The sequence below is a fragment of the Histomonas meleagridis genome (assembly GCF_020186115.1).
Source record: "Histomonas meleagridis strain 2922-C6/04-10x chromosome Unknown contig_113, whole genome shotgun sequence".
In the NCBI taxonomy this organism is placed as follows: Eukaryota; Parabasalia; order Tritrichomonadida; family Dientamoebidae; genus Histomonas; species Histomonas meleagridis.
The window spans coordinates 52,834-65,594 of NW_027150757.1; the positions used below are offsets into that span (position 1 = coordinate 52,834).

General features: G+C 25.3%; 2 protein-coding genes across 2 annotated transcripts; both read right to left on the reverse strand.

Annotated features, from left to right (window-relative positions):
- Window positions 1-8,932: 8,932 nt before the first annotated feature.
- GO595_000823 (uncharacterized protein) lies at window positions 8,933-10,411 on the reverse strand (the record flags this gene model as incomplete). The annotated part of the gene is made up of 1 exon (XM_067921791.1): window positions 8,933-10,411. One exon carries the CDS (start codon window positions 10,409-10,411, stop codon window positions 8,933-8,935), a length of 1,479 nt encoding a protein of 492 aa, XP_067779007.1.
- Window positions 10,412-11,379: 968 nt separating this feature from the next.
- Window positions 11,380-12,222, reverse strand: GO595_000824 (acetyltransferase, GNAT family protein; the record flags this gene model as incomplete). Its single annotated transcript, XM_067921802.1, has 1 exon — window positions 11,380-12,222. One exon carries the CDS (start codon window positions 12,220-12,222, stop codon window positions 11,380-11,382), a length of 843 nt encoding a protein of 280 aa, XP_067779008.1.
- Between the last annotated feature and the right edge of the window lie 539 nt (window positions 12,223-12,761).

The window sequence follows — 12,761 nt, forward strand, 5'->3', positions numbered from 1 at the left end:
AGTTATGGAAAGGTAAGGCAGTTTTTGAAAATTTATTATTAAAATCATCAGCATTATCTTCACATGGTTTACCATTTAAAGTAAAAATGGGAACAATCAAAAATGTAAACCTTAATATTCCATGGCAAAAATTAAGTTCTCAAGCATGTATTGTAGAAGTTAGTGATATATTTATTCTTTTAACACTTGATCTTGATGTACTTATTAAAAACGATCTTCAAGCTAATCAAAGTGCGATTCATACATCTGAAGTTTTAACTAAAGAGGAAGAAAAAGGCACTTGGCAATCTCTCATTAGCACTGTCATTGATAATGCCAGAATTAATGTTAAAAACATTCACATTAAACTTGAAGTTCCTCATGACTGCGGGTATTATACTCTTGGTGTAATTATTCCAGAGCTTACACTTTTTACAGTTGATGATAATAATAATCCCTTACTTAAAGTAGTGAAAAAAGCGAACAAACTTCGTAAGCGTCTTAATCTTAATGGCCTTTCTATGTATCTTGATACCATGAACATCGAAGAAACCAAATTAACCAATTTTGAAGAAACGATGAAAAAAGAAATTGATTCGAATGAACATCAATTTTTATTAAATCCATTTTATGTTGAATGTATATTATTACATACGCGTAATATACCTGATATGTTAAAGAATATCATTGAGATTACATCACCGACATTAAAATTTTCTCTTGATTTACTTCAATGTCGTGCAATCTATGACTTTTTAGGGAAATGGAATTTCTTTAATAAAAGAAGGAAATATTCGAATTGTGCTCGACCTAAAGAATTCGAAGAAATACAATATTGGCTTTATATGACACGATGTGCAATACAAAAACGACGACCGAATTCATTCCGTCCATCCATAGCATTAAAAATATTAAAAAATCGCAAAAGTTATTTAAAATTAATCCGAAAAAAGAAACAAAATAAAATTCCGCATCCAATCCTTAAAAACAAAATTAAAACAATAGAAAAAAAGATTGGAGAAACAGCAACATTATTTTTAAGAGAATATGCGGAAGCTATTGTCCAAAAAGAAATGTCTACAAAGGATTCTGGATTTACAGCATTTGATTTAAGTGAATTAAAGAAATTAATACAAACAACTGATGTATTTTTCGATAGTTCATCTTTTTCAGTTTCTTTAAATATTCCATTATTCCAAATTGATTTAGTTTATTCGGTTCAATCGCCTCTTTGTAAATTTACTATTGTACAAATTGAATCTAAACTAAGAAGTGTAAAAGGAGGAGCTGACTTTCATTTAACTATTGAAGATTTATCAGTAGATTCTTTAATTAATGATTCATTAAGATCAATTGTTTGTGTTGATCGGAAAAATAATGAATCATTTTTATCAATCGATTCTAAAATTCCGTCAACTACTGATCCATTCTTAATGGAAATTTTAGTTTCTCATATAACTACAACTTTTGATACTGAAACAATTCATAATGTTTTTGAGTTTTTTGATTTTGGTAAAAACAAAAATATTAATAATATAAAATATAATATGAATAACATTAATAAAAATAATAAAAATGATAATGAAGTTATTATTCAAAAAATTAATAGAATTGATGTAGCTGAACAATTAAAACGTTTATTATACTTCAAAAATCATATTTTAAATTTAAAAATTAATGGTTTTTCTTATGTTTATCCATTCGAATACAATGAAAAACAATCCGAAATTAAGTTTTCTATATGTAATATATCAATTACTAAAAACGCAAATAGTTTATTAGCAATAAATGCGCCCAAAATTAAAATGGATTTTAATGTGCAATTTATAATTGATGATTTGTTATTCGATCAAATTTCTTTATTAAAACGATTTAAGTTTGATTTTGTTTTATCATTTACTTTTTTTAATCATTTAGAAAAAGTTATTTTGGATTCTTTTTTTGGTTTATCTAATATATCAATTGATATTGGATCGAATGTATTAAAAGTTTTACGTTCTGCATTAATATATTCTAAATTTTCTGAATTAAAACATCAAGAAAATACATTAATGCCTCAAGATGATACTGATAAAACAAAAACTTTACTTTCATTTAATAATCTTCAAACTAATATAGAAATGGAACTTAATGAAATGAAAATCAATTTAAATGATGTTAATTCATATTTAATTGTTAAAGATATTAAAGCTCAATATAATATTTATAATGGAAAAACTTCGGCTTTATTTTCACTTGGATTTCTTTCATTTATAGAAGGAGAAGTTTCAATGATTTCATTACCTAAAAATTCGGCACATTTAACAATTACACAAGAAAATGATATTTCACCATTTGTTATATCATTAAATATAAAAGATTTTAGCATGATAGTTAACTTACGTAATTATAAAGATATTTATACACAATTAATAAATATAATAAATTCTTTTATATCTGATGCAACAGAAATACTTCAATTAAAGAATGAAGAAGAAAAAGAAGAAAATATTAAAACTAAAAAAGAAATTAAAGATGATGAAAAAAATATTATATTTGTTTTAGTTTTTACTAATCCTAAATTTGAAATTCCTGATATTGAAGAAAAATTTTTTTTAAACATAGAAAAAGTTATAATAAAAGATCAAATAGAAATTTATGATTTAACATTAAATAGAAATAAACATGATTTAATTAGGAAAAGTACACTTAAACTTGATTTAAATGAATTTCACTTTCCTTTAATCGAAATGGAAATCGAACCTAATGATATAAATGCAATTCTTCGAATATTAAATGAAGTTTCTTCTTTTTTGAACAGTAATGAAACAAAAGAAGAAACAAAAGATAATAATTTTCATTTAATGTTTGATGGATTTAATATACTTTGTTATGATGAAGAAAATACAATTGGTTATGTTAATATAAATAATATGGAAATTTGTGTAAATATTTCTAATGATGAATTTGAAACTAAAATTATTTTTAATAAAATTATTGGGTATCAAATATTAAATGAAAAAATTTATGAACTTTTGGAATTAAATGATAAGTTTTCGATATTATATCATGATAATAAAGATAAAACTGAAATTGCGTTAACTCTTTCAAATGGTTATTTGAATTTGACAAAAGAAATTTTTCGATATTTCCTTAAATTTACTTCACTTGAAACAAATTCCAAAGAAAGTAATAGTAAAAAGAAAAATATTTATAAGATATTATTAAATAATATTCAACTTATTCCAATAAATTATAAATTTGAACAAATTTCAAAAATAGATTTAAATCTTGAATTGGCGTATATAGAAAATCAAAACCAAAACATTTTTGAAATTAATTCGTCTTTTATAAAAGGAAATACAATGATTAATAATGAAATTGAATTTTTAAGGTTAAAAGAAGGATTTTATTTAAAACTTGAAAATAATTTACTAACTTTTAATATGAATTCTGTTTATTTATCTTTTAATTTACCTTTTATATTCTGTTTTATTAATACTATTTCTAAAATATTAATAAATGATAATTCCGATGATTCAAAAATTTCAATTCCATTTAATATCAATTTTAAGATTAATGAAATTGATATTAATTATTTTCCTGATGATGAAATGAAATCAAATTTTGAATTAATATTAACAAATTTAAAATTTATTTTACATAATTCTAAAAGTTTGGCTTCTTTTTCATTTGAATCATTAAAAGCATTTGTTAAAAATATTTTTCATACTAAAATTATTGAAATCTCAAATGTTATTTCAATATTTTCAGTTAATAATGAAGAAATACTTAAAGAAATAACATTTAATGAAATAAATCAAATGGAATTTGATGAAACAAATAATTCATTAGAAATTAATAAAATTTTTATGAAATGGAACATAAAAGAAATTAAAATATTTTATAGTCATGAATTTGCTCGAGCTATAATTCATTATATTTTTATTGGCGAAATTCCTGAATTTCATTCTAATAAATTATTAATTAATGAAGAATTAAATGAACAACTTAAAGATCGAATTAAATCTAAAATTATAATAATTGAAAAAATCGATAAAAAAGAAGATAATAATGAATTAGAAATCATTAAAGTAATAGTAAATATTAATAAATTAGAAATTTCTTTATTGTTATTAGAAGAACTTGCAAAGATTTCTCTTTCAAATATTATAGCTTCACTTGAAGATAAGAAATGGGAAGCAGAAATTCATTCATTTCAAATCTTTAGTTCAGATGATCATGAAAATTCTTTAACATATTCATCACCAGATTCTCAACTACTGAAGTTTTCACATTTTAATAATGAATTTAATATAATTTTTAGTGAATTAATTTTAAATATTAATTATCAATTTTATTTGACAATTGTAAATTATATAATTCGTTCGCCATTTTTTCATATTCCAACAATTTTACAACAAATTTCAGTAAATAAAAATGATATATCAACAAAATTATCATTTATATTAAATATAAAAGCATCAAAATTAAAAGTTACAATTCCAACATCAATTGAACAAACTAAAGTTCCATTATTTAATTTATGTTTTAATTTCTTATTAAAATTAACAGAAACTGATTTAGAATTAAATATAAATGATTTTTCAGCATATTTTTCAGATCCAAAATATAACATCAATTATTTACCTATATTTAAATCAGTAAATATTCAATTTAAACGAATAGTTTCTAATGATTCAACAACATCAATTGAATTCATTATAACAAAAATCTTTTTAACATTATCAGCAATTGATTTTGTTTTATTTAATAATATGAGAGAAAATATCCAAAAATCTGCCAAAATTATTACATTTCCAGAAGATAATTCACATGATAAAAACACAACAAATGAAATATTTAAAAATATTAAAATAATTGCTGAAGAAAATCAATTAATTATATGTAAAGATAATCGAAGAACTTCACGATTTATACCAATGTTTAAAGTTGTATTACCACCAATTAATTTAGAGTTAAATAATAATGATTCAGTACAATCAATAATGATAAATTTGTTTCCTTATATTTCATATTTTAATGAAACTACAGGTTTATGGGATTTAATAGTTGAGCCATTTAATTTAAAGTTATTTTCTATTTTAACTTTTGATCAATTAGAAATTACTGCAAAATTAAATGAATCTTTAAATATTAATTTACCAACTATAGCATTAAAACAATATTTAACATTAGCAGAAGATATTAAAAAGAATTTATCGATGAAAGATTTCGAATTTTCTGAATATCCACATTTTTGGATAATTAATTCTTTAGGTTCTGATGTAATATTTCATACTGATGATGAAAATTCACAAACTTTTATTTTATCACATGATCAAACTGTTCCGATATTTACAATTGATATTTCTACAAATATTATAATAGAATTTAATCAAAAAGAATATCAAATTACACCAAATCAAATTATATTTCCGACTTTATTAAGTGATGAATTATGTGTTTCTAAAAAGCCTTATAAAGGAGGAATTATATTACAATTTAAATCCCCTTTTGAAATAAAAAATTCATTAGGAATTAAAATTGATATTTATTCTAGAGTAAAAAATCAATTTTTATTTTATGCAAATGTTAAACCTAATTCAACATATCCAATATTTTTTAAAGATCCATTAAAAAATGAATTTATTTTTACTGAAGGGAAACTTAATAATAAAGTTAAATATAATGTAATAAATTTAAATTCAAAAATGATAAAATGTGATTCATTTAATATATTTATTGATAATATTCCTTTTCCAATAAATGTTTTAATTTATGTTGATACAACTACTTCAACAAAAATATTTGAGTTAATTACTCCTTATATATTATCATCTTATTTACCAATACCTTTAAATATTAAAGTTGAAGGTAATTCTAATATAATTATGTTAAAACCTGAAGAAGAAAAACCTTTTATACAGAAGAATAAATTTAAAATTAGTTTATCACTTGATGGTATTACATTTTTATCATATGAAACATTAAAAAATAATTCTAAGACAAAATTACTTCAATGTTATAATCATTTATCTAATGTTAATTCATTTATAGTTGTATCATTTGATATTTTAGAAGAAACTCAACAAACAATTATCAAATTCTTTGTACCTTGTATAATATTTAATTTAACAAAATTAAATATTATAGTTTATGATAATTTAAATGAAAAAATTATAACTGAACCAGAAATTATATCAATTTGGTGTCCTAAAAATTATTTAAATGATAAAGAACATTTAAATATAAATTTATTATTAAATGATAATAATTTGACAAAACCAATTTTAAATTTTGATTGTTTAACAACACGTAATGAAATTATAGATTTTCAATCCAAAGATTTAATAAATCTTAAATCTAAATTAAGAATTGATGTTTCATATAAAGATAATGTTGCTATAATAACAATTTCACATTTATTAGTAATACATAATAATTTAGATTTATTCTTTATACTTCAACCAATAGGTGTTAATGATACAGATTTTATATGTGATCCTTATATAATAGAAGCACATTCTACTTTTGAAATAATTACAATGTCTACTAAAGGAATGTTTATGATATCTATTTCAGAATTTACTTCTACTCCAACTTTATATTTAATATCTGAATATAAAACTGTCTTTAAAGTTACTTCAAATAATTCTTATATGTTAATATTATTAGAAATTATAGATGAAGGTACACATTTCGATGCATATTTTAAGCCAGTTGATTTCCCTTCTCCTTATGTTATATCGAATTGTTTAGATATTAAAATGATTGCATATCAAAAAAATAAAGAATTTGCATTTGAAATTGAACCTAATTCTACTTCGTTATATGCATTTGATGAACCTTTTTCTTATCCTTCTGTTAAGATTGAATTTGAAGAACAAATTTTAAATTTATCTTTGATATCAGAAACAGATTATATTAAAACTGAACTATTATTTGAAAACAAACCAATTTATACAGCAATTCTTAAAGAAGATAATTATCAAATTATTATAATTACTACAGAAATACCTAAAAAAGAAATTATATTCTCAACAATATTTAATATTAATTTCGAACATATTTTCATTAGTTTAATTGATTTAAGAATGAAAGAATTTGCTTTATTAAGTTTAAACAAATTTTTCGCAACATTAGAAATTAATTCATATCAAAAAATATTACAAATGAGTATTAATACTATTCAACTTGATGATCAAAGTGTACAAACACCAAAACCAAACATATTAATTGGAAGAAATAATGGGAAAGTTCCATTTTTTAAGTTAAGTACTATTTTATCATCTGATTTATCAACATTATTATATACTTCGATAATATTCCAAAGAATTGATATCGAAATTGATTCGACGTTAATTTCTGATTTATATTATTTTTTGATTGAATTAATCAAACCAATTAAAACAAAAATTACTCCATTACAAACAAAACAATTTGATGAAACATCGAAAATAATTTCATGTAATTGGCTTGAAATGTCTTCTTTATATATTCTATTTAAATATAATCGAAAATCTGGAAGAAACACAACAATTCATCAGTTGTTTAAATACTTAAAATATATTCCTGGAATTAAAGAAGATAAAATTTTATTGCCTGGAATTATAATATCAAATTTACAAGATTCATTTAAAGAAATTTCAAAAAACGTTTTGACGGAATATAAAACTGCGGCGTTTAATCAAATACTTAATATGCTCGGGACAAAAGGTAAAATTTTGTCAACGTTCGGAGTGACTTCAATGATCGCGGAAATGTTCGGAATAAAAATGAAATCTGATTTATCAAATGATATCTCCAAGTTAATGGAAAGCCAAGAAGAAGCTTTCGATAATAGAAAAGAAACAAATGGTATATTCTCACAACAATCATTAAATGCTTTGTTGGAACTAATTCGAAACGCGTCGCTAAAGCCTTCTTCAATAATTTTGGGAATTCTACAAAAAATAGATTTTGGTTTACGAAGTAAAGTTTTGAATGGCGCCGGTTTCGGTAAAGGTGTTTTGTCACTTTTTGCGGAGGTGACCGTTAACACGATGAAGGATGTCGGACTTATGCAAGGAATAGAAAGAATGAGATGTACAAGAGCTTTCCCGAATAATGAAATTGGTGTTTTCGATGAGTCAATTAGTAAGTTTCAATCTTTTCTTCAAAAAAGATTACAAAATGAAACTATTAAATTAGCAATTAAAGGAGATGAACAAAATGTATTTATCACTGATACAACAATTTATTTGATAAGAAGTGATAATCAAATTCGTTACATGAAAATTATAGATTTGATTCTGTTAAAAGTTGAGGATAAATTTGTCGTAATTAAAGGTGTCAATTCTAAAGAAGAAGTAAAACTGGAAACCAAAAGTGAAGAAGAAGCAAATGTGATTGCAACCGTACTGAATTCAATGAGAAATATTTTGCGGTTATTCGGATCTTAATGTACGTTAATAAATTGTATTGTTTATTTTTATATTCAATTTTTTCATCACAAAAAAGTGACTTTTTGACATCAATGCAAAACTATTTTTTTATTATATTTAAAATTTATTTTAAAATTTTATATTTCAAAATAACATTTGGAAATTGTTTATAATATTTTATACAGCACTTATTTTAGCATCTTCATAAATAGTTAAATTACTATCTGAACAAGAGGGAATTGATATTAATGTAACTTCCAAATATAAAGAATTATTCCCAAAATAAGAGCACTTCACAATTTTTTTAACATATCCTATAAAGGTAGTGAAACATTCGAACATGTTTTTATTACCAAATCATGAGCATACTAAAACATATATTCACACAGTTAATAATTATGAATTCAAATTTATGTATTCTTCATAATAACTTTTATCTTCACAACAATTCATCAACAGAAATTGAAAATAAAAAATATTCTTCACATCAATTATTATATCATTATTATATTTTTCAAATTATTTTACTTAAATCTGGAGAGAAACATTTAAAACACATTATCGTCAGGGTCATCATCTCCATCGTCCTCATTATGTCTAAATGGATCAGAGCTAAACCCGTGATCGTTGGTTGGCAACATTGACGACTGTGTCGCGAATGGGTTATCCGTTGTGAATGTTGTCAATGGGTTTACGTCGGTCTGAATCTTAGTTTCGACAGTCATACTATCGATTACGCCTTTATCACTTGAAGAAGATTCGCGCTTCTTATTCTTATTCTTTTTCGGCTTTTTAGACTTATCCTTAAAGACAACGAGAACGAGAACTAAGACGACAACAACTATTACCACTACAACAACAACTACAACAACAATGATAATAATTGTTGTGTTGTCATTGTTATCATCTGGTTCATTTTGATCAGGGACTATAAGGTCAACTTCGGGATCAGAAATTACATCTGTTGGAACTACTATGGGCTTTGAGAATGAAACAGTTGGAATGTATGTGCTGATGGTTGTTATATGATTATTTTTATCTTCTCGGCTTATTCTTTCGAACACTGAATTCGAGTTACAATATAAGTTTTGGACAGTTAAACTTGGGAATGATTCTGCTTCTCTAAAGAGTGTGCTAATTTCGAGGCAAAAATAGAAATAAGCTTTGGATGTCGCAAATATTGGATTGATAATGGATATGTCAGAGAGTGAAAGTTCTTCTGTGATTTCAAGTTTGTTATCAAATAATAAAATGTAAGATGGTGAATCTTGTGTATATTCCCAGAGCATATCGCCTCCATCAACAAGTTCGCAATTAATAATGTTAATGTTTTGAATATTCATTTTACAGATTTCTGATTGTTCATAAATAAGATTCATTAGATATCGTCCTTTTTGATCGTAAAAATTGAAATAGTTAAAGGCGAAGTTTTTGCTGGCATAGTTCACACGGAGGGCTTCAGATATGTCATTTACTCCTTGCTTACTAAAATTCAAATTTGAAAAATCTGGAAGATTAGTAAAGATATTAACAGATGGTGAAGAAAGGACTCCATTATTAACTCCTGGCTTTTCAAATGTGTTATAATCCATAGAAATAACTCCTGAAGTTTTAAGAAGTAAATTTTGTGCACTAGATTTATCGAAGAAATCATAAACCGAACCAGTTTGCAAAACTTCTCGAAGTGAGAGCAAGGTTGACTGTGTGTAACACCCTCTGAAATCATTATTATGAATAGTAAAGTTAATCGAGGTCCAACCAGTATTGTGTCCAACGCTCACAGCTCCTGCACCTTGTGACCTGCAGCAGAAGAAAGTACAACCTATAATCTCAATGGTAAAACTTGAACCTGTAGAAGATGTATCAACACTTATAGCACCAGCAAGATTTGAGCCACCATCACACTGGTAAAAAAGGCATTGGCTAAATGTGTACGAGGATTCAGTGAAGGAATTTTGAGTTGTTGTGAGAGTTTTAGATTGTATAGTTGAGGTTTCTACTTTTACTGGAGTACTAAGAAAGTTCATGAATTTGTTGCCTTTGACATTAAGTGATAAAGAAGGGTTTGAAATGTATAAAGCTGAATTTAAAAAGTATGAAAGATGAGAATTCAAAAAATTGAAACTTCCACGCGCATTTAATGGTGACGCAGTCATAGTGTTTCCTGTTAAGCATGATGATAAAAGAAGATTTGCAATTGTTATATTCATTGAAATAATGGTGAGGTTGGAGGAGTTTACAAAAACCTGATTGTAAAGAACTTTAAATCAATTTCGCGGTTAAATCACTATCGTTAATCTTGCTCTCACAAATTCATTGAAATATTTCTATTGTATTGTCACAAATTGTGTTGCGGCAGTTGCCATAATTTTCTCGATTAACTCAAATTTGAGCGTGATACATCGGGTATTGAATTAAAAGTGGCATTATTCGTGGAGGCTTTCAATGCCGTTATTGAACTGTCAAAAATTATAAACGGATTTCCGATGCGCCCGATCATAGTTCTAACCATCGAAAAAAAGCCTTGTGTTATGAGGATGATTAATGCGATATATACATGACACAGGATATGAAAACGTAGGTTAGTGTAATTGAAATTTTGTTAATTTTTTTTAATCGAAGAATATTTATGCTGGCCAATTTCAACTTTTTTTTTTAATTTTAGGTTAAAAAGTATTCAATATTTGGAATTATAATAATTGTTTGATATAATGTGTTAACGCATTTTTATAATTCTAAAGTTTTTTTATCCTCAACATGTTGTTTTTTGATGTTCATTTAAAAAATTCAATTGATTAGCTAATCAACAATGAATTATATTTGTTTTAGACCATCATTTAGGTCATTAAACTAAATGTAACAATTTAAAATAAGTTACGAATTCATTTAAATCATATTTTAAACAATGTTTCGTGTTTAATTAAAAAAATGAATTATTTACATTTAATCACAAGAAAGTTAATATTTATTCATATCTATTTATCTTTAACTCTGTTTAACGCCTTCTTCCTTCTTTTGTTTTCATTAATAACTTTTCAAAATATTTTTCCAATTCTTTAGCGCTTCTATGATATACACTATCCACAGCATTATAAGCGTAACAATTTGTGAAGATAAGTTTCATATCATCAACAAATTGATCCAATGTTTGGTATTTATTTTCTTCGATATTCTTTTCTATTGTTGACAAATCCATCGGCTTTTGTACAATTTCCAAATAATTCGGTGCATCTTTAAGCGATACTGGATTTAAGAATGGCCAAGACCTCGAGTTCAGTTTGATGCTACTAACAATTAAGTGCATCTGATTAATTACATCAACTTTTGGTTCTTTATCAATTGTAATTCCTTTTATCGATTTAACTGGCCAATGTGTAACACGTGTAATGTCTGTCTTAGGAAGTAAACTTGAAACTAGTTTCTTTTGCTGTGATACGACATCACCAATGCGCAAGTAATCAATGTCAGGTCGAATTTGACAATGAATGAGAGTGGCGCCTTGGTAATCTTTAATGTAATGAACCCATTTGTTCGTATCGAGTTTCATTTCTAATGTAAAGCCTTGGCGTTTGAAATACCCAACAGCTGTGTTATCTGCATATGTAAGAATGTTGTAAATTCCAATTGCTTGGAGATATGTTTTAACATGAGCCATAATGTGTGCACCATAACCACGGATTTGTTGTTTGGTAGAGACAGCACAAAAGGCTATCTCAGCAAAATCACGATCTTTGAATGGTCGAAACGATATCCCGCCATAGACTCTACCATTACGAAGAATAATTACTGTTTTGTGATTCTCGTTAAATACAAGTCGGGTAATATAATACTCAGGCATTTGCGTGAGTTCTGCATTAAAAATGTTTTTTGCATCTGTGAGCCATATTAATGATTGTTTCTCGCCATCATTTTGAATAACATGATAATGAATAGTTTCATCATATTCTCGAAAGTTTTTGGCTCGAATTGAATCATCAAGAGAAATGTTGAAATCAAGGGCAGATATTTTATATTCGCCCGATCCTAATTTGTTATTTTCATTAAGTTCCCATTTCGGATATCTGTAAGGTCTTTTTTTTAATGATGGATGGGGAAATTCAAAAATTGAGCGCCTCATGGGATTGGGAAACACACTTTTCTATCGATAGAAAATTGAACAAATTTTGATCGTTTTACCATTATTTTCACAAAAAATTGAGTAAAAAAGTTTATGAGCTGGAGAATTTATGCATTCATCCTTATGTTTTTTATATTTTTTCTTCCAGTTTGATCATTTCCAAACTATAATGTGCAGACATAAATGGTGGGAAATGAAAGAATTCTAAATGAAAAAAAATTAAATTTAAAGCAAATTCATCAGGTACTTTACCAAGTTAA